At 38.3% G+C, this 23,117-nt stretch overlaps 1 protein-coding gene across 2 annotated transcripts in view; it reads right to left on the reverse strand.

Annotated features, from left to right (window-relative positions):
- Positions 1-23,117, reverse strand: part of LOC115263181 (cyclin-dependent kinase 14-like) — a 632,917-nt gene that overhangs the window by 42,094 nt on the left and 567,706 nt on the right. For both annotated transcript variants that reach the window (XM_062852660.1, XM_062852661.1), the window contains one exon: positions 2,478-2,569. In XM_062852660.1, coding sequence (XP_062708644.1) covers positions 2,478-2,569 — 92 coding nt within the window. The remainder of the gene's footprint in view (positions 1-2,477; positions 2,570-23,117) is intronic.

A 23,117-nucleotide genomic window follows, 5' to 3' on the forward strand; every position in this document is an offset into this window, starting at 1 on the left:
AACAGCCGGGGAACGATTTTCACAAAATCCGGTCAATTTGTGTGCTTTGCGGACGGCATGGACATTATCCCTAGAACATTTGGAACGGTGGCAGAGCTGTACACCCGCCTGAAATGCGAAGCAGCAAAGGTCGGACTGGTGGTGAATGCCTCAAAAACAAAGTACATGCTGCTGGTAGGCGGAACTGAACACGACCGGATCCGTCTGGGTAGTAATGTTACGATAGACGGGGATACTTTCGAGGTGGTGGAGGAATTCGTCTACCTCGGATCCTTACTGACGGCTGACAACAACGTAAGCTGTGAAATTCGGAGGCGCATCATCAGCGGAAGTCGGGCCTACTATGGACTCCAGAAGAAACTGCGGTCGAAAAAGATTCACCCACGCACCAAATGCACCATGTACAAAACGCTAATAAGACCGGTGATCCTCTCGGAGGACCATGCTCGAGGAGGACCTACAAGCACTCGGAGTTGTCGAGCGACGCGTGCTAAGAACGATCTTCGGCGGTGTGCAGGAGAACGGTGTGTGGCGGAGAAGGATGAACCACGAGCTCGCTGCACTTTACGGCGAACCCAGCATCCAGAAGTTGGCCAAAGCCGGAAGGATACGGTGGGCAGGGCATGTTGCAAGAATGCCGGACAACAACCCTGCAAACCTGGTGTTTGTAACTGATCCGGTAGGCACAAGAAGGCGTGGAGCGCAGAGAGCACGATGGGCGGACCAGGAGGAACGTGACTTGGCAAGCATTGGGCGAGACCGAGGATGGAGAGCGGCAGCCACAAACCGAGTATTGTGGCGTACTATTGTTGATTATGTCTTATTGTCTTAATGATATTGAACAAATAAATGTATGTGTATGGTTTCAAAAAAAAAGAGACGAAGAAAACGAAACTGACGAAAATACGTAATTTTGTAACTAAGTTCTTCTCGAGCAGGTATCACTTGCGGTTTACCAAGCATGGAATGACAAACTTTTGCGAATTTCCAATATGTATCTAAATTTTTTACATTCGTTCGTATACCAATACTGCACTGAAATGACACTGCCGTTCGTTCCTTTACCTTGAACTCCAATTATTCCCGGGCGTGCTTTTTTTTTCGAAGAAGACGTGTAACCTACTTCCGCTTCTGTTTGTCGTTCCATATTATGTCGAGTTCCATGCTGCAGCATTACCGCCATGAAACTCTTAAAACTGAATACGAAAGTTTCAGAACGCATCTTTAGCGTTGCATCTGAAGAAAATTTCGGAGAAAGAAACTAAAAAAATCTTTGAAAAAAATAATGAAATCTTTTGAAGTTTTCCTAAGAAACACTAGGAAAAATTCCTGAAGAAATATTATGAATCTTTAGTGAAATTTCTGAAGAAATAATTTCAAGAATATTGGATGAGCAATTGCTAAAAAATAACCGTGGAAGAGTTTCCGCTGGAATTTCTCTTTTGAAATGGCTGTTTGTATTTTTGTATGATTTCATGATGGCATTTTTGGAGAAATTTCCAAATAAATTCCTTGTTGTAGACCACGGTTTCCCAACCTATGTTTCGCGACCCCCAACTACTTGCAGGCACGCTGCGATTGTTCTACGAAAAGCGCGGTGACAACAGACTGGGGGGTCGCGAGAGCCAAGGTTGGGAAGCGATGTTGTAGACAGATTGAAAAAGTAGTGTGAATATCTGTGACATTATTGGAGAGTGAAATATCACAGAAGTTACATTACTAAGATGAAGTTTACATGACGTGTAATATTCATCATTTTTGTCTGTGTGTATTCTTTAATATCAAAACAAATGATTTCAAACAATGTCTGCATAGCAAAAATAATCGACATCCTATCTTATCTATTAATTTGAAACCATCAAATTTGCCAGTATCGTGCACGGTATCTAATTGAATTAAATCGAATATGTCGGCACCTTTAGATCGATAATCCAACATCAGCTTCTGTTGGGAAGCTGTAACCTCGCAACGCCAGTATTCACAAACCTTGAGACCTAGCAATGGAAGGTATGAGAAATTTGAATAATTTTATTGACGGGCGAGGGCAGCGACTAAACTCATAAATAATGCAATAACAAATTTGAATATTTTTCCTACACGTTACTCGGCCAGCCCGGCCGTATTCTTTCTTCTGTAAATCTGCTGTTGCTACTGACGGTCGTTGTGTCGTTCCATTGCAACACCTCCCCCGAAAAAAAAACAGAATAAACTGATTCAGAGATAGGCAGCTACTAACGGAGCAAATTTGCCTCCACCCCGCCCCGCCCGGTGGAGACATTTACGACCGTGAGTGCACGTGGCGATTACGGTGCGAAATGGTCGCACCTTTCTTTTCTTGTGCTCTTGGTTTTGCTTTTTCATCGACCCTCTCTAGGGCAGGATGGATGGGTTCAAGAGGATCCGAGTCGGAATTTACAAATCTGATGGTGTACAAATGTTTACGAATTACTACGTGAGAAGAGGAAGAGGATACTTACTTGCTATAACCCTTAAATACCGTTGCATAAGACCCTTCTCCAAGTTGTTCTAATTTGATGTAAGCTTCCGATTTGCCGAAAGGGGAGTCACCCTGGAAGTAAACAAAAATAAACGGAGTTGATTAGCTAGGATGAATTACGATTGCATATACCTAGAACAAACGGATGGCATTTATGTTTGTTACACCGTTAAAACTTGATTTCAGACAACAAAATCAGAAATGGCAAACACAAAGCTTATCGCTTCCGCAACAAGATTCCATTTTCAACAATAACGGATATTAGAATAAAGTCAAATATTTGCCAGCTTTGGAATCGAACAACGAACATCGTCCACAATCTACGTTCATGGTGCCATAAGAATGGAAGCTCGTCTTCTGCCGGAAACCTTACCGTCCATTCAAACAGAGATCCAACAACAAAGATGATGCGTCTCCATCGCATGTGCTATCGTCATATGGACGAAAAATCTATCGTTCGTCGTTTGGCACTACAAACAGAGGAGCAGACAGCGACCCACTTCAAACAAGGGAAAATCTTCTGGCGAGAAGGAAAGTTTCTCGCACAAATGTTTATCCAGATATTAACGCTCAGGGGGATATTATTTGAGTTTGCTCGGTACCTTCGGCGACAGTACGTGATCTTGGTCCATGGTTGGACACGTGATTGTCCTTTTAGAGGAAAACGACAGAGCCCTTTGCGAGCTTTCTGATGGAGCTCCTCTAGGAGAGGAAGAGTTCCCGTAAATCTTCTCGAACTGGCGCATCATTTGCGGTTTGCCAAGCATGGAATGTCAAACTTTTGTGAATTTCCAATAAATCTCACTTTTACAGTCGTTTGTATAGCGCCTTGAAGTATCTACTGCATTGAGAATGACACATCCGTTCCTTTACCTTGCACTCCTCTTCTTTCCGTGAGTGTTTTTTTCTTATGCCGAAAAAGACGGATATGCTGCTTCCGCTTCTGTTTGACGTTCCATATTCTGTCGAGTTACATGCTGCAGCATTACCGCCATGAAGTAGATCAATCACTTTCAGTTATTAATTTGAAGGCTTTCTTTGGAAGGGCTGAAAGTCTCTATAATATAGCTAAATAAATCAAATCAGCTTTCTTTGCCTGCTATTGCATGAATTTATATATTATGAGGCAAGCATAATGAAACACTACGGCCAGGGAGTCGAGAAAATGTTCCCGACTGAAACGGGAATCGAATCCGCCGTCTCCGGATTGGCGATCCATAGCCTCAACCATTGGGCTAACTGGACGAAGACAGCTTGTTGTTCACATTTTACGACGGGGAAAAAGTGATTTATTTAATTATTTGAATAATTTTTGCTGCATTCTTCAGCAGTGGAAACCAGCTTTACAGAGCTTTTGTGGGGTGTGAGTTGAAGGTCAGGCCGATAAGTGAATCTGGCGAAGTGAAAATGGAACGGTGATGTAGAACAATTCAGCTAACTGATGCTTTGATGTGGTTGCCTTCGTCATACGCAAAACAAGAGAAAATGTGAAGTCGTTAATGGAGTGAAATTGAAACGGTAATAGCAAAGGTAATTTGGAATATCTGTAATTATTAGCTATTTCCCGTCTGATATGACGGGAATTAACGCATATGACAAAGTAGATTTCTACCCTAATTGTGGGTAAAACACTATGCCATAAGTTTGCCGAACAGCATATTTTAATATCAAGCCTTTGCTTCCCTCTCGTTTGCTTCAATTTATCGTGAGTAGGGAGTATCTTAGTTTTTCATAAACATTTGCATTCGTGTGAGTCATAGATGGCATTAGTCATAAAAGATGCCTATTTCTCTTAAAGCCAGCAAGTATTCCAAATGCATTCCCGCTGTGCCGATGTGTCATGCATTTGTCTTCCGGTTCACCAATGCATGTTATGCACACTTCAGAACGACGTATGCAAAATCCACTAGCTTGATATTGGCGCCGCGTCGCCCACCGTTGCTGTTGCTGTTATTGTCCGGAGACTTTTCTCCCGTTTTGTAAAATCCGACATACATTTTCCATACTTTCTCTCAACCCTCATCCCCCACTGACGAGAGAAATCCCCCGCAGCGCAACAAAACAACAATGGCGAACCATCAGCAGCACAATGCATAATCATAAGCGTCATCCTTTTTCATACTACATTTGCATCCCAGGGAAACCCAGGGAACAACAACGACGTCGACGACGAACGAGCCAGTAGGTAGTGTTGGATGTCTGTTTTTATCAGTGTCCCTGCAGCTAGCTCTCCGGTGCGGTGGTGGATTCCGCATTTTCCCATCATTTCTCCTTCATAACGTTCAGAACCATAAAAAATTATCACTCCACCAGCCGGTTGCCAACCCACCACCGCAGCTAAAGCTAAGTTACCGCGGCCGCCATTTGAAGTTATGTTGCATAACGACAAACTATACTACTGCACTTTAGGGCTTTCCCACTCAACCACTGTATTAGAGGTGGCGCCCCACTGTGAGACTTTGGGGTGGACAAAATTTGAAAAATAGAATTCAAGTGAAAGTAGTTCTCCAAATACAAACACACTGGAATGACTTTAGAAGATCTTACAGTTATTTTGTCAAAAATTATCTCATAAACTTTTCCAGAAATTAAAGGAACTAATCTGATGGAATTATTATAGAAATAATTTTAAAAAAATATCCAGGAATTCCATCAAAAATACTTTTGACACTTTCATAAGTTATTGTGACCCATGAAAATGAATCGAACACTCATTTGGGTATGCAATGGATCCTCAAGAAATTCTTACCAAAATTTTCTTGAACTGTTAAAAAAAAATCTTTTCATAAATTAAACAAACATCTATTTTGATTATTTTTTTCCACAGTTCTGTTCTTGACACATTCTACCGTGACGTTACAATTTATAATGAGTAGAAGTGAAAAATTTGAATATCAAAGCGTCAAAACGTTGTAACATAATTTTTTTGGCAATCCCCAGAAATTGTACCAGGAATTTTTTTAACAATATTTCAAGGGATTTCTTCGTGATATTTCTAAAAAGTTCTTTAGTGCTTTTTCAGCAATTTTGTCAGATATTCTTCTAGGATATATTTTATAATTTTCCTTAGAAATGGTTTCTTGAAGACGATCAAAAATTCTGATAAAACCCTTCAGGCGAAACTGGACGCATTTCCTATTTTTTTTGGTTTTTGATTTTTCATTAAATAACGAAGCAATATTTTCAAAATCGGTTTTCATACACAGTTAGAGGAAAGATCGAGCTATCTCCTGGATTTTTTTTCAGGAGTAAAACTTTTACCATTTTTTCAAAAATCATATTTTCTTTTTTTTGTTTTTATTTATGTGTATTTTAACATAAATGGTTCGTTAAATTTTATTCAAAAATGGTTTCCTTAAAACTGAAAAACATTTTCCACTTGATAAAATAACAGGAGATACCTTGATCCTTACTCTTACTGTGTACGAAATCCGATTTTGAAAATATTGCTTCATTATAAAAAAAAAAAATCAAAAACCAAAAAGTGAGGAAATGCTTCCAGTTTCGCCTTAAGAGACATTTTAAGAATATCATCAGAAATTCTTCCATGATTTATTTTCTAAAGTCTTATATAAGGAGTGTATCGGAAAGTAGTTGAAAATGTTCAGAATGCTCTATCTCGAAGCTGGGTTGGTCTTTTCATTTCGGTTCTTCTATGAAATCTTCACAATATAGTTAAGTTTAGAATACCTTGGAAACATTTGGAAAATGTTTAGTATTATTGAAAATATGGTTAAATGAATACACCTCACAAAATAAAAATCTGCACAAAATGCAATTTTGTTAAGATTTTTCAACATTTCAAAAATCTGTAGCGAGTAAAATTTGTACGATAAAAAATCTGGAAAATATTGATGCTTGTTAACAGTTATGTACAGATAACATATCATTCAATACCGACTTTCAAAATTCATATTTTCGATAGAAAAATCTCCTATATCTACAAAATGGTCCACACCAAAAAACGTCTATTTTTTGGTCAAACTTTGAAGTTCTGCTTTTAATATCTTAAAAGGTTATGAAATTATTTTTTTTGCCTTAACTTACTCGTCCATAAATTAAAAAACATACCCTATTTAAAAAATGCGAATATTTCATTTTATGTATTTTTTATTTGCGTAAACATTATTTTGAGGAGCATAGAAAAAGGGGGTTCCTCAAAAATGGCCTTTTTTCATTTTTAAGAATTGCGCATAAATGCAGTGGAGATTTTTCTTGTAAAAAATAATTTGCCTATATCATGAGGATTCTTTAGCTTATTATATTTGCACAAAAAAGTTAACAATTTTCGAACATTATCGAACTTTTTTCGCAATTTCAATTTTTTAGAAGGTGTGCAAAAATTTAAAAACATGCGTTCAGTAATCTAGGTTAAAAACCCAGTTAAAAGAACATTTTTAGAAAATCATAAAAGTCATTTCTTTTTTCAAAGATTTATACACTATCTCCAAAAATAAAATTACTTAAAAGTTGTATTAAACTATTTTTGAGGCTATTTTAAACATTTTCAACTACTTTACGATACACTCCTTAAATGGCTTCTGTAAGGCGATCACTAATTTTTACGAAAATCTCCAAGAATTCAAGAGAATTGTTCCAGGAACTCCTTTAAAAACTCTTCATTCTATTTGTCATAAATTTCCCCAGAAGTACGATCAAGAATACATTCACGATTTTTTTTACAAAAAATCTTTTTTTTATTTTAACAGTCTTTATATCTGAAAGAAGTCTTTTGGAAATTTCCGCAGGAAACATCCAACGAATTCCTACAGAAATTTCAACAGGATATTTTTTTTTTATTTTGAGGAATTTTCCAGTTCTATAGAACTTTTCCAAGAATTTTGTCAGAATTTCTTTTAAATTCATGGCTATTCATAGAAATTGTTTGGTTCTGTGAACCATATAATATATTTTAAAAAATCTCCAAGAATTCCTTAGATATTTTTCCAGGAACTTCTTTAATACTCTACACACTTTTCGTCATTAATTCCTCCAGAAATACGATTAAGTATACTCTCAATAATATAACGATTTTTTTCCCAAAATTTTCCTTTTTCTTAAGTTTTTGCAGAAGTCATATCAGAAAGAATACTTTAAGCGCTTCTTGCAGGATATCATTCTGACGTACCTCCACGCATTCCGTCAGGAATTTTAACATGATATTGTCTTTGTTGATTCCTTCCATAAACTTCATTAACAAATTTTCAAGAAATTTCTTCAAGATTTTTTCTAAAAAAATACTTTAGAACTTCTTCCAGGAATTCTGTCTGAAATTCTTTCAAGATTTATTTCAGAAGTTTTCATAGAAATGGATTCATTAATCCATGCAATAATTCAATAATTATTACAAAAATCTCCAAGAATTCCACAGATTTTGTTCCAGGAGTCCATTTGAAACTCTTCACTCTTTTTGTCATAAATTTCTCCATGAGAATGATCAAGAATACTCTCATGGTTTCTTCCCAAAATTATCTACATTTTAAAGTATTTAACAGTTCCTTCTATTCCTGAAGAAATTAGTTTATCAATCTCTGCAGGAAATCTTTCAGAATCTTCTCCACGAATTTCTTCAGAAATTTTAACAGTATATTGTTTTATTTTTTTTAACACTCCACAATTTTTCAACAAGTTTCAAAGGATTTTTTTATTTTTTTCTAAAATATTTTTCGAAGCTTTTTCCAAAAATTCTGTTATAGATTCTTTTATATGTTACTTCAGATGCTGTAGTAAAAATTTCTTAGATTTTATTTCAGGAACTCCTTTTTCATTCGAAAATTTCAAAAAAAAAATAAATAAAAATGTCTCAATGAAAGAACAAATGAAAGAATATCTTCAAAAACTCCTCCGGGAGTTGCTTTAGAAATATCTTTAAGAATTCATCATTTCTACTATAATTTTTTGAAGCAATCTAATTAAAACTTTTTTCACGAATTTATTTAGTAACTTTTCCAGTAATTGTTTTTGAAACTCTCTCAACAGATATTAGAGAAATTCATTTAAAAAACCCTCAGAAATCATTTTTACAACTTTTTTGTAATTCAAAATTTCTGATGGTTTGTGGCTTGACAAAATCAAAATGCTGTTATTTTTTACCCGACTTTTCGGTCCGTTTGCGACCTTCTTCAGGGACTCAATAGTTATACTGTTCTCATCCAGTGTGACTCGGCAAAATCTGTAACTGTCGCATGGTACGAGTTTCCCCGCACAATCGCAGCCAAATCGGATGCCCTATCGGAAAGAAAACTCAGTCCAAACACCTCTCTCGGAGCACACCAACGATACACCTTTAATATTCTACCAAAATTTCCTTATAAATTCTTCTACAAATATATTTTGAGGGATGCCTTGGAAAATTCCTTTAGAAATTACTTCAGAAATTACTCCAAAAATACTTTTAGAAGTGCCAACCACTGGCGTAGCCCAGGGGGGAACCCTCACTCTAGAGCTAAAATTTGTTAAACAACTTTTCAGTACAGAACGCTTTCTGACGAAAAAATTTTTCGGCTGCGCTGCTATTTTAACTCTACAACTACAATTCAATGTACATTTCATGATAACATGATTATTCATTGCTGTTTACGAAAAGTGAGTGTCAAATAATGAAAAAGGTTTCTTTTCCCTAAAAATGATCGTCGAAAACCCCTCCCAGAGTAAATTTCAGGCTACGCCACTGGCGCCAACCACATTTTATAAATTTCTACAAAAATCCATAAGGATTCTGACAAAACTGTATCCAGATACCCCTTCATAAATTCGTTTAGGAATTCGTTAAGAAATACTCCATTTTTCAGATAAATTATCTTGCAAATTTCCCAAAAAAAACTTTTAACCTAGTTAAGGAATGCCTTAACAACTGAATTTCTGAGAAAATTTCTTCAAGAAATGCATTCAAGAATGTTTCCAGAAATATCTTTATAGCAACTTCTCCAGCAATCACATGAAAAATTACTATAAGACTTATAAGACTATTACTATATAAGAAAATTACTATAAGACTTATAAGACTATTACTATAAGACTATAAGACTTGGGAGCATCACCTTTGCGCGGATTAACACCAATTACATCATGTACAACCTACATTTAAGTGTACAAATCCGCCGTTTGCAAAGGGATACTACCTACAAACTGCTCACTTCATCGCCTTCTTTTCGACTACTTTCCTATTTCTCTATTATTGCCAGTTTCACTAAAAAACCGCTCCAACAACTTCTTTCAGGAATTTCTTCTCAAAATTCCTTCAGAAATTATTTTTGAAAATTCCTCTGGAGATTCTTAAACTGTTTCGCATATATTCCTTCAAAAACTCCTTCTGAAATTAATTTAGAATGTGGCAAGAATTAGGCTAAGTTTAAATTCCCAAATAAAAAGAAAAAAATAGAAATTTTTCTGGAGACTGATTTTGAAATACTGTTAAAACCATTTTGTACGAATTTTTCCAAGAAATCTTTCAGAAATTTTCAAGATTTTTTTCAGGAACTGCTTTAAAACTTTCTCTATGAACTAAAACTGAATTATTTCAGTAATCCCTTACGGATTTCTACTAAGATGTAAAAAAAATCCTTCGCGAATCGCTCGGAAATAAGTTCAGGAATTTTTTCGGGATCCCCTTAAAAATCTCAAAAAGTTTATCATAATTCCTCCAGATTTTTTTTTAATTCCTCAAAAATTTATTTTGAAAATTTCTGCAGGATTGGTTTTGGAAATTCCTTGGAAAACATATCAAGGACTTTTTTCGAAACTTTGTACTGTCCACATGTCGGTGTTCTACATCTCGATATCTCTACTTGTCTCAATGGTTTTCTGCATACATTTTCTTTTCTACATGTCGATAATTCCGTATCTCAATATCTCTCTATATCGATGCGATCTCGTTCGGTTTTGTTCTAGATTTTCTCTCCATATGACGATATGCCCGTTTGTACAGGATACTAGACCTCCTAGGTGCCAAATCTTCTGTGAATGCGAAATGACATATGTTTGTTGACGGGTTTCCCCACAGTTACGGACAGTTTTTGAACCTAATAGGATGCTGGGGTCAAAATGACCCAAACAGGCATGCTGGACGCGCAATACGCCATCGTGATGCGAAAAACCTAGCATCTTAGGAGGGTTAAATCTAATGCGCATAACAAATTGGGTCTTCAATTCGATCTCTACCTATCTCGATGGTCCCTTCAATAGTGGGATGTAGAGAGTCAACTGTAGAGGGATCCGTCCAGAAAAAGTTTTAGAAATTTCATAGAAATTCCTGCAATTCCTCTGGAATCTTTCCTCAAAAAATTACTTCTGGAATCTCTACGTGAAATCTGAATAAAAGTATATTTTTTTAAATTCCCTTCAGATTGTTTTACTAAATTCAATTAAGCTTTCTAGAAGAAATGCTCTATGAATTTTGTACGATTTTTTTTCAGAAATATTTACAAAAAATCCTCTAGCAATTCCTTTAGCAATTCCTTCACAACTGTCAGCATGAATTCTTTGGAAATCCGCTTCGATTTTTTTTCAGAAATGCGTATAGCAATGAACTCAAAAACCTCAACAGGATTTTTTCAGAAATTTTTGAAAAAGAAGCTGTCACCCAGAAATTCCTTTAAACTTCCAGCACAAATCAATCAGAATTTTAATTGGTTTTCTTTTTAGAAATATCAATATGAAATGGTACTGAAATTTGTACAAGACGAGTTTAAGAAAGGAGTTTCCGTTAGCCTAGTGGTTAAGGCTATAGACAGTCAATCCGGAGACGGCGGGTTCGATTCCCGTTCCAGTCGGGACTCCCTCTCGTCTCCCTGAGTATAGTGTATCATTTACCGGCCTCACAATATATAAATTCGTGCATTATTGGCAGGCACAGAAAGCCCTTCAAATAATAACTGTGGAAATGCTTACAGAACACTAAGTTGAAAAGAGGCAGGCCAAGTTCCAGTGAGAACATAGAGTCATGAAGAAGAAGATGAAGAAGAAGAAGAAGAAGAAGAAGAATTAGAATAAGAAGAAGAAAAAGTTTAAGAAAGCTCATTTCTGCCATTGTACAAAAATCACCCACAGTGCGCCATCCTACCACTTCTTCGGGTCGACTACAGCACCCCGTCCAGACAATAAGAAGCTTTGACGAAAATAAAGACAAGTTCAAGTGTCTTAGGGGGAGGACGGCTCTCGTCACCCCCGCACCAGAAGTAGAGCTGCACCAAACACACTTACTTGCTATGCATGATTTCATTATTTTAAATTTGAGCTTTCAGGTTGATCCCTGCTCGACTCAAGGACCAACTCTGATCACAGAGCACTGCCACCAGCGCCAACGGGGAAAGTTCTTTCTGACAGGCAACGCCTCAAGAAGGAACTTCGAACGTGATGGTGGATAACAGCAGGAGGTGCTGGAACAAAGTGTAAGGTAGAAATTGCCTCCTGCTGTGGATATGACTTTTTGTGCAATGCTTTTGCTCGTCTTACGGGGTCCTAGGTCATAACGTCACATTCTCTTCAGGAGGAGGAGGGGACGTTTCTTTTGTCATTTTCCAGCCCTTGTCATTTTGGATCCCACATTCAACTTTATCGTCGTCGGTATATGTACATAAAGATATATGATTTTACATTGCAAATAACGTATCAGCTCTCTCACTCACAAGAGGACACATGCTCAGACAAAAGAGCCGGAGACAAGTGATATGATTTATGCAACGTTTTGAAAGTAAATTGTCGTCTTCTGAAGTTTTTCCCCTTTTGTTCTTGTAGCGCGTGGTTTGCAATCCGATATTGCAGGTTGGGGAAGTACTTCGAGAACGGATGCATTCGATGGAATCTAGATTGTCATTACAAAACAAGAACATGCACACCAACTGGATGAAAGGAATGTAAATTTTGTAAAATCTTATAAGGAATACGATTGTTGGTCGCAATTTTCTCATGCTTCTGGCAATCGGGCTATACAGAGTTTTGAATCAGTTATTTTTTCTTTGCTAAGAAATTTACTCTCTGTGTCAAGAACGATTCTAATCGCTTCATATAACAAAGCATTCATTCGCTCGGACCATATTGCGAATCTTTTCTGAAATCCGCATACCGGCCAACAACTGGTGCGCCGACAGCCCATGCGCTGGGCTGTGCGCCATACAAAATGTAAATAAACAAGTGTCAAAATGGTTCGCGCCAAGAGCTCTATCTCTCTTAGGGTTCGGTTCCATTTTTTGTCTAAAACATTGAACGTCTTTATGTCTGGAAATAATAAACAACAAAGATATTATTGACGGTGACAACGCTTTTACTTCATTAAACCACTGATTAATAGTGATTTGGCTAGTGAAAAACTTGGCGCATAGGCAATCGGCGCGCAAATTGTGCGCTGGTGTGCGGATTTGAGTTAATCGTCGCAAAGTGCCCAACACACATTATACCCTGGCGCGCAACCTAGAGGTCGAAGAGAAACTCGTCGAAATGCTAAAAATTCTCGAGAAGCTCAATAATTTAAGCAAGTAAACCACACAACCCACATCAAAAAGCTTTCCGACAATAGCAAATAGCTGACTACATGCTTCTGTTAATAGAAGCGAACCATTTTACGCCTTGTTTTCAGGTTTTGTGTACGTTTTTCCATACCATCAACAATTCTAAGCATCGCAGACCAAGGTGAAAGGTCAACATTCACTGAAATGGATTGTACGAAATTACATTTCGAAAGCCTGTCTAGGTAGGTATGTACGTCAACAAAGCAAAAACAAAACCAACTCCGACGACGTCAATGGACACCGGCGACAACGAAGGCCATAGCTTATCCTCTTCACGGTTCCAGTAACGATGGAATTGTTTGGATAGCCAACAATATTCGAAACTTTATTTGCACAACCGGACAGGAGAAAACGAGGCGACATCAATGTTTGCAGGAACCACTACTGGCAGGATTATTCCTAGCGACCAAACCAAACGACTCAATTTGTAGACCGCTGCAGCAGTATGTAGACGAAAGGACAAAACATGATAACACGAATTTACTCAGACGGGCCCACATAAAATACACTTTTAAATGGCGACTCTCTGCTCAAGAACTGGGTTGGCGATTTTAGTTTTCTGCGATGCAGCGCTTTAAGGAAAAATAGGAATATTCGTTTTTGGCACTTTATTGACAACCTAGAACATCCTGAACACCATGAAGTTTAGAGAAACGAAATAATTGACCTACCAGTTGTCCTAAAAGCTGAATTTGGATTTGGGTTACGTTCATATGTATTCATTTAACCTTCGCTAAGAATATCAAAACGTGTTTTGATGTCTTGGTTGTTCTAGGTGTTTCAAAATTTCCTATCGTGAAATCCTTCAAATTTAGAAAAATAATTTTATGTGGTTTCGCCATAAATAATAACATTGCATAATCTACTGGGATCCGTGAAGCTCTTGAAGTCTATACTGCCATTTACGAGTACTATAGGGATATTCCAGGTCAGCCAAACTACCTTGGAATTCAGAACTTCAGAACTGTCTACACTCGTAACAGTAGCCATATCTGTTATACTTAGTAACGTTGCATAATCAACCGCAGTTACTGGACCAATCTGAGGAGTACTAGTTATTATTGTAAATCTTTGGGACATTCAGGGTCATCCAAACTGTCCAAGCATCAGGTCTACACTTTTGATAATAACTTTTGCTACTACGTTAAGGACTGTTACATAACCAGCTGTATTAACTAAAGCAGATCGAGAAACAATAAGCGTTGTTATATATTTTTGGGATATTATGGGTCTTCTTTACTGTTGAGGCTTTCCACGAAGCAGAACGAAAAAAATCCACTTTTTTAATTTTGCATCTTGGATTTGCATATAATTTTGCACAGCTTTCTAATCAATATAAATAACCATTTTTTCATATTAAACATTTTTATGGAGTCTCGACTAACTTTCAAATAGGGCCTATGAAAAAATGGAACACATGCGAATGAAAAAACATATCTCTGAAACTGCTTGTTTGATCGGAAAATTGTCTTCGGCAAAGTTGTAGATTAATAAATGGTGGCTCTCAGAAAAATATACATTGAAAAATTTATTTAGTTTTTCTTCCGAAAAAACTGAATATTTTGAATAAATTGAAAAATATTTCAATTTGCAAAACATGACATTTTTGTTATTATTGAAAATTTTGCCATATATCGCAAGATGCGCACTTTTGAAGAAAAGCATTTTTGAGGTACCGTGATTTCGGGTGAAATTGATCAGTTGGGTGAAATTGATCGACATGAGGGTCATTTTCATTTGTTAAAAATATTGCTTTAAACTTAAAACAATTTGTATAAAATGACCATCATCTGGCTAAAGGATTATTGAATGATGAGTTACATGTTTTACAGTCAATTAGTCACATATTTCTGTATTAAATTAAATATTTTCTGTAATTGCGTGTTTGGCACCCTTTCAAACTTTTGTTACCGTGGCTGTATCGCACATGTAATGAAAATTCGAATGGATGCTTTTAGCTGCCAAATATTTGCTAAACACGATTTCATCATCAAAAATTTTATAAATATTCGAATTTATACATAAAATTGCACTTTTCCGGAAGTAATCACTTCTTCAGTATGAAAAGTGCATACTTTAAGGCGTTTTCATAAAATTTACTAAATTTAAAACTTGAATAATTAAAAATTGAGAAAACTCGTAAAAGTTTTGCGTGGCATTTCGCATACTGGGTTGGTTAATTCAGGTGGCACATGCAAAGGTATTTCATTTACTGATCAATTTCATCCCGAAAGCAAAATTATTGATTTTTTTATTTTAAATGATATTTACCTATTGCAATAAAATGATTTGTAGTAAAAGTTTCAAACTCGTTGACTGATGAGAATCGTGGTCGTACTTGTTTTATTGCTTTGAGTTTGACTTTCTTTGGGTGATCGACTGTACGTTGGATGATATCTTTAATTGGCATTTCAGTCTAATTTGGTCAATCAAAAACAACTATATGTTTTCTTAACTCGACGTTTCGGTCCTTATTGGACCTTTTTCAAGGATTCTGTAATGTTTGAGTTTGACCATATCGCTGCATTCGAAATCACGGTAGCATAAGTGGAAAATTTTTGACAGCTTCTCCCCTAGCAATATCATAAACTTCCCCTAAAATGCTACATCTTTAATGGACGGTTCCTAACAACAAATACTTCATGTCATCATTTTGCGTGTTTCTCTCCGGTAGAAAAAAATGTTTTTATCCAGGGCGTTTTTTACAGATATTTTCATATATTAAATTAAACATAGCTCCATATTTATGTTTGATTCACAAGTCTATCTAATGCAAAGTATTTATTTTATTCTCCTATGAATAAGGAATCTTTAAAGTTGAAATTCGACTTCTGGTTGATATTCTGAATTTCTGTGTAACAGATCTGGTGTTCTGGTTCAAAAGAGAATCCTAAATTATATTCTTTGTATTGGATAGGTTTATAATTGAAACAAATAAAGCTATGTTCAATGCGGCCAAAAGATATTTTTTATGTTTACCCCAACCCATCATGAACCCTTTTTAAAAAACTATGATTTTTTAAGAAAAACGCCTGTAACTTTTTAACCAAAAGAGATAACGACCATCTCAGCGCACGAAACGACGCGTCTTCAAATGCTCTACAAGTGTTTCTTGGGCGACCTTGATGAAAAAAAACGAAACTGAAAAATTTGACGCCAGAAAACCGGTTTTTCTTGAACCACCCTAAGCTTATTCAGAAAAATACCTCTAGATCGGTCAATTTTAAAGCTGCATAAAAAGTGTCTTCAGCAAAGTTGCTCAAAATTGATAGATCTACAACTTGCCCGAGGAATGTATACAGTTATTCTAGCAAATAAAAAAGTTTGGTTCCCAATTTCTTTGAAAATATGGACCACCCTAATTTTCATGCACATTTTAAAGAGGGCCTTATTATTAGGGACAACTTTATAGAAGACCATATTTGTCTAAAAACTCATTTGAAGGCGTTGAATGCATCTTTCATCGTAAATCTGGTTCGTGGACCACTGTGCAGTGAGAACGTAGAGCCATACAGAAGAAGAAGGAGAAGAAGAAAAAGAAGAAGGGGCATTGCACAATGGGAAAAAATAGGTATAAAAAGCGAATTAATTCAATATCTCTGCTCGGAGTGGATGGATTTGAATGAAATTTTGACACAAACTGCAGAAAACTCTACAGTTTCAGGTAAGGAGGGGGTCATTCACCGCACGATGCTGGAAATCAGTGTGTCGGACCCGTTTTACCCCACTCTCTCTCTTTTTCACTTTTTTAGAAAAATCCTGAAGTGCAAAATAAATGATTTATATGATTCGCGTTTGTGTTAAAACTTCCGTAGTATCGAATGGAGCTGGTTTGGCTCACCGCACGGCCTTAAAAATTGAAATATCTTCAAATAACCCCGATATCCCCTATTTTTTTGAATTTTCACATGCATCTCCGCCCGGAGTGGAATGCAATCGACAAGAGAAGCAGCAATCTTATGTCGAATTTCCGATACTATGGAAGTTTCTACACAAATACGAGTTGAATAAGTCATTTATTTTGCACGCCAGTCGGGAATAGATGAGGATTTTCTCAGAAAGGCGTGAAAAAGAGAGCGCGGGGTAAAACGAGCTCAAAACAGTGATTTCCAGCATCGTGCGGCGAATGACACCCTCCTTTTCTGAAACTATAGAGATTTTTGCTGTTTGTGTCAAAAATTCATTCGAATCTATCCACTCCGAGCAGAGATATTGAATTTATTCGCGTTTTATACCTATTTTTTCCCACTGTGCATTGGCTAAAGAAGGGTACTCACATCTTGTCACTTTAATTCGTGACAAATAAAATTGATGAAGAGAGCTCAACAATAACATTAGAAGAACCTCATCGAGCATATATTGTGATATATTAGTGGGTCTTTATCTTATGGCTGTACCTGTTTTACAATAAATATCCACTTTACAAAAGATCAAAATCAAATTAAGGAAGGTGCTTCTTTACCACAATAATGCAAATGAAACACAATAAATTATGCGAGACACTTCCTAATTTCAACATCCCATTAATCACCATTCACCAATCTGTTTACAGTCGATCGATATTCAATCTTAAGCTATGATAACAAAAATTAAAATCACCCAGTTTAGGCAAACATTTGCTACCTTTTATCGCAGCGTACCTCGCCGAAAATGGAAAGCAAACATAATAACAAGGGGGAAAATGAGACCTGGGGGGCTATCCCCTCGCCAAAACCCAAAGAAAATCACTTTCCATGTATTCCACCCAGCAAAATTTAAACCGGGAAGGGGAGCTCTCATTGCCAGGCAGCTAATTTTCATTTCGATAATCTTGCACCTTTCGAGTTTTCTTCTGTTTTAGCTCCCCTTGTGCAACCACGGAATCTCCTAGGAGAAAAGTAGGGTGAAAAATTTCAAATCCTCGGGAAGGAATAAAAAGTTATATTGACGCTTCCGTCGTCGTCCATGGTTGCGAGCGAGCTTGTACGTAGCGCCGGAGCTGATTGCTCGGAGGAAAACATTCAATTTCGCAATGAACGAGCAAATGATGACTGCTGTCTGTTCTGTTGACTGGGTTCATGGAAGCCACGGAGGATTATCCATGATTAGCATTGTTTTGTGGGCTGCTTTTCCCGGTCGAGTGTGCGATGATGGGAAATAAAGTTTAAAGTCTCATTATGTTCAGCGGGAAATATGTTTTCCATAACTTTTTATGTTGAAAAAGTTCACTTCCCGAGTCTGGAGATAAAGTTAACATGCGATATTATTTTCCACTGCTTTCAAAGAAGAATTATGAAACCAACAAGCACCGTTTCCACATTTTCTGAACCTTATTCACGTTCGGTTCATAGTAAAAAATCATCGAACAAGCCGCACAATTGCAGTTCCGATTCACTTCCTTCTTGCAAATTCTGCTCCCCTGCATATCAACATATTCCGAGTCGGTCCCCGGGGGTCACTTTGAATAATTTCAATTATATCAAACTCGAGCAGGAACTGGAGCTCTCGTCGTCCAGCTACATGCACTCCAACTCATCTCCTATCCGGATACTCCGAAGAATGAATTGTGCCACAATCAACAGTAAATTAAACGTCACCGCAAAATGTCGAACTGGTGAACGGGGTCCAATTGCCAATCAATCCACGTTGCCACCGGCGCGCTCCAGCAGTAGCTTCACATCCCCAGGATTAATTAGATTTTCCACCTCGACAAAATGCGCCACTTGGTGGAACTGGTGGGTCAGAAATAGGCATTTAATACGACGGAAATCCAGTAGTGATGCCATTCAATAGTTTGACTCGGACACGTCGTCGTCGTAGGTGATGGGATCGAATGCAAAATCATTCATGCTCGCTTATGTGGGAGGTAAACAGAGGGCATAGGAACTAAAACCACGCGAGCGATTTAAAATTGGATTTGCAAAGCTCTCGAAATAGAAACAAATTGGAAAATCTATCCCTGGTGACAAATCACCGCTGACATGCGAACCATATTAGGCTGATTAGCGAGTATGGTGACGATGACTGAAAAGCTAATTAGCTTCGCTAGAGATGAGAAAAAACAAACTGGTAGGATTAATTATTTTGATATATGATTCTCCAATGCACAAAAACAGAATATTAACACTTCGGTTGAACAATTCAGTTCAACACGTTCAATTTCAGACTGGTTACCTCTCTAAAACTGCGTGACAGAATTTTGTGCAAAAAAAAATTAACATAAAGCTAAATATCCCCAAAACTAAAATAATAAAATACCATTTTGGGAACTTACATTGGACATTGGTAAAAACCTAACCTTAACCTCGATTCTTGCGGGATTCATCTAGGACAGAGTCCCGGAAAAAAACACAGTGAAAATCCCAGATGTAACCAGGGGAAATTTCTCAAAAAAAAAACGGAAAGAATACCAAAAGGAATCCTGAAAGAAAATCCTAGAGAAATCCCAGAAAAAATCCTATAGGAATCCCTGCAAAAATCCATCGAGCAATCCCGAAAGAAAACCTTGTAATAGTCCAATAAAAAATCTCAGAAGGAATCTTGAGAGGCAAAGCTCATTAAGGAGCTCATGGAGTAATCCCGGGAGAAATTCATAGAGAAATCCTGGGATAATTAACGAAGGAATTCCTAGAGGAATCCCTGAAATCTTCTCTGGAGCAATAACTGGAGCATTCTCTGAAAAAAAAAACAGAAAATCCTTAGAATAATCCCTGGAAGAATCCCAGGTGGAACCTCAGTAACAATTCATAAAAGAATCCCAAAACGGATTCCGAGAAGAATCCCTGGAAGAACTCCTAGAGATATCTCAGGGGGAATACTTGAGAAATTCCAGTAGAAATTTTAAGAAATATTGTGAGAAAATCCCTAGAGAAATCCGTACAACAGCAGAAATAATAACTAACAGAAATCCCAGAGAATGAGTCCTGGAAACTCTGGAGGAAAAAAAACAAGAAGAATCCTTGAAGGAATTCCGAAATGGAAGCGGAAAGAACCCCATGATGAATCTTAAATAGTTTAAAGTTTATTTTCAATGTAACGTGATCCTATAACAATTTAGTTTCATTATGAACAAGAAAGCCTTAAAGAAATCCCTCAAGGAAAAAAATCCTATAGGAATCACTGAAGAAAATCGTTGGAGGAATCCGGAATGCAAACCCTGTAGTAGTCGATAAAGGAATCTCTAGAGGAATCTCTTTAAGCAGAAAACTCCCAGAAGGAACTCATAGAGTAATCCCGGGAGAAATTCCTAGAGGAGTTCAGGGATAATCCCTGAAGGCATTCCGGAAATCAACTCTGGAAAACTCACTGTAAAAAATCCCGAGGACTTCCCTGGAAGATAACTGAGAAAATCCTTAAAATAATCCCTGGATATAATCCTTAAAATAATCAGATCCTGCGAGGAATGCCTAAATAAAATTGTTGCGGATATATAGCGAGAGACCCTTTGAGAAATCACCCCGCTCAATAGAGTCACGTTGTCTATGGCTGTCCGGAGAAAACAATGTAGGTAGATGTGACAGCTTAACAATGATATAGCTACTTCGAGATCAACAACAAACTACATGCTACAACAACGTGTTGAACTAATGAAATTGTTGAAGAATATCGTGTATAAAAAGATATAAAACCAAGTGAATTGATAATTTAGTTAAAAACTTTTTGTTATTGCAGTTGAATTCACTATTTATAGCCTATTTTTCTAGCCATACGGATTGTTTCCATACCTGCGGAATTTGTTATTCATCGCTACGTTACCGCCATAGTATCCTCACAATTTGCAAGGGCAAGGGCAAACTGAACTCGTATCGTACCTTCTAATAAGGAAAACTAATTTTCGAGTTAACGGACTAGCCAGCCGAACTGCGAAACAGTTTTCTTAACAATCTCGACGGTTCGAGGGGCCTGGACCTAGAGAGCGGACTAGAGAGTGACGATGTCGACCGTCGACCAGGGTTGCAAAGCATGCAACCGACCGAGTCATGTTGAGGACATGGTCGCATGTGACATCTGCGGTACGTGGTTTCATTTCACCTGTGCAGGTGTAAAAGCATCAATTTGCGACCAACCATGGCGGTGCGGATACTGCTCCAGTAGAGCTTCCAGTGTTAGCGGTTCTAAAAGCTCAGTCCGTACTAACAGTTCGTGTGCGCAGATGCGCTTAAGACAACTTGAAGAGTCCAAAGCTTTGGACGATAGGCTGATGCAGCAACAGACGGAACGTGAACGTGCATATCTAGCTCAGAAGCACCAGCTGGAAGCTGAGATAGAGACAGCAAAGTCCATTTGTGGAAGTGGAAGAAGCGCTAGAAGCCTCCGAAGTCATCGTAGCCATCGAAGTCATGTTTAGTTGTGGATTAACCAGTCGCAAGAAACACCGGAGAAACAACCAGATGACTGCCTCGCTGCTACGACCTCCACTCCTATCATTTCATCTGGGAATGTCGTTTTGGAAGTACCATGTCAAAATGACACCGTCGTCCATCACCAGAATGCCCACCAACCAATGATCCCAGCATCCCCGTCTGTTGTCCCAGTGACAGTGCCAAGACAAAAGGGTATTCTCATGAATAACCCTCGAGATCAACATACAGCGTTTCAGACAGTGCAGGACGACATGCCGCATTCTTCAGCAGAGCAACAAGTCACCTTTCATGATCCGTTCGGGCAACATTCACCAGGTCAGTCTACACTGCGGCTCCAACCGACAAATCAGTCAGAGATTCAGAAGTCAGCGGCGTTCTATCAGCAACCTATAGTGGAAAGTTCAGCCCGTACAAACGTTCAGTACGAAGGACCGATTAATGCGGCAGCTAGGAACGCTCAACGATCGTCGCACCAGCAAGTCCATAGGCAATCGACTTCATCGATGCATTACGCTGCTTCGATTCCCGACGTCTCACGTCGGGTCGGTAATCCGGCTCGGACAACGGTGGGCTATATTCAGGACTCAGCGGCACAGACAGGCTCATACGGGCAGTGGAATCCAAATGGAAATGTAGGGTACATGAGCGATCAACAGCATGTCACTCCGGGGAATCAATTCCCGTTTATCGCGTTAACGGACTAGCCAGCCGAACTGCGAAACAGATTTCTTAACAGAAATGCTGGAGGTATTTAAGGAGGAATCTATGGTGAGTTTTTGAAAAAAAAAACATTGAAGAAATTAATGGATAGATCCCAGGAGGAATCTTTGGAAATATCCTGGAAGAAATCTCCGTAGATATCTCTGTAAGAATTTCAAGAGGATTCCCAGAAGGAAAAAAATCCCGATAGAAATCATTATAGGAATCACAGGAACAATTCCAGGAGCAAATACTGGAGAAATCCCTGAAACAACAGAAATAATACTTAAAGGGATTCCAGGATAAATCCTGAAAGCTCTGGACAGATCTTAGAAAATCGTCCTAGAAGTATACTTGTAGGAATCCTTGTAGGAACCTAGAAATAAAGCCCTGTAATATTCAGTAACTGCTATCCCTACCTCCGCGTGGTACCGGCTGGAAACTACGAGCAACCTTAGGGAAGATCGGGCAACCAACCGCGGTGGGAACTTTGTTCGTAGGCTGGCAGGGAAGGTGGGGTTGCTATTGCAAACCTGAGCGTCTGTTCTGCAGGAGGAGCGGCTCACAACAGCGTCTGCTCCCCATGTTAGGGGCGGCTGATCAACGTCCGAGTGCCTCGGGAAGGACTCTAAGCTCAACTGTGCACTGTGGTCCTCCGAAAAGGAGGGGGTTGGTGTCAGGCTCTACGGGCCAGCCGTATAAAAAAAAACATTGTAACGAAAAATCAGCAACAGAGTAATACGAACCGAGGCCAACGGAAATGAACAAAAAGGACTTGCGATTGAAAACTTGGGAGCGCCCGCATACTCGCCGATCTATTGAAGAACCGCGGGTCCGGCGCTGCAGGAGGGTTGGACAGGATCCATGGTGCGGATCCATCATACCATCTACCAGAGTTGCGGCAACACACGCGAGCTGGGAACAGCTTTCATCGTGATGGGTGATATGCAGAGGCGCGTGATCGGTTGGTGGCCGATCGACGAAAGAATGTGCTGGATGATGATCAAGGGCCGGTTCTTCAACTTCAGCATAATAAACGTGCTCCACGAAGCCCCTCTAGAGGTCTGCTGGAGT

Source organism: Aedes albopictus, chromosome 2 (genome assembly GCF_035046485.1).
Source record: "Aedes albopictus strain Foshan chromosome 2, AalbF5, whole genome shotgun sequence".
In the NCBI taxonomy this organism is placed as follows: Eukaryota; Metazoa; Arthropoda; class Insecta; order Diptera; family Culicidae; genus Aedes; species Aedes albopictus.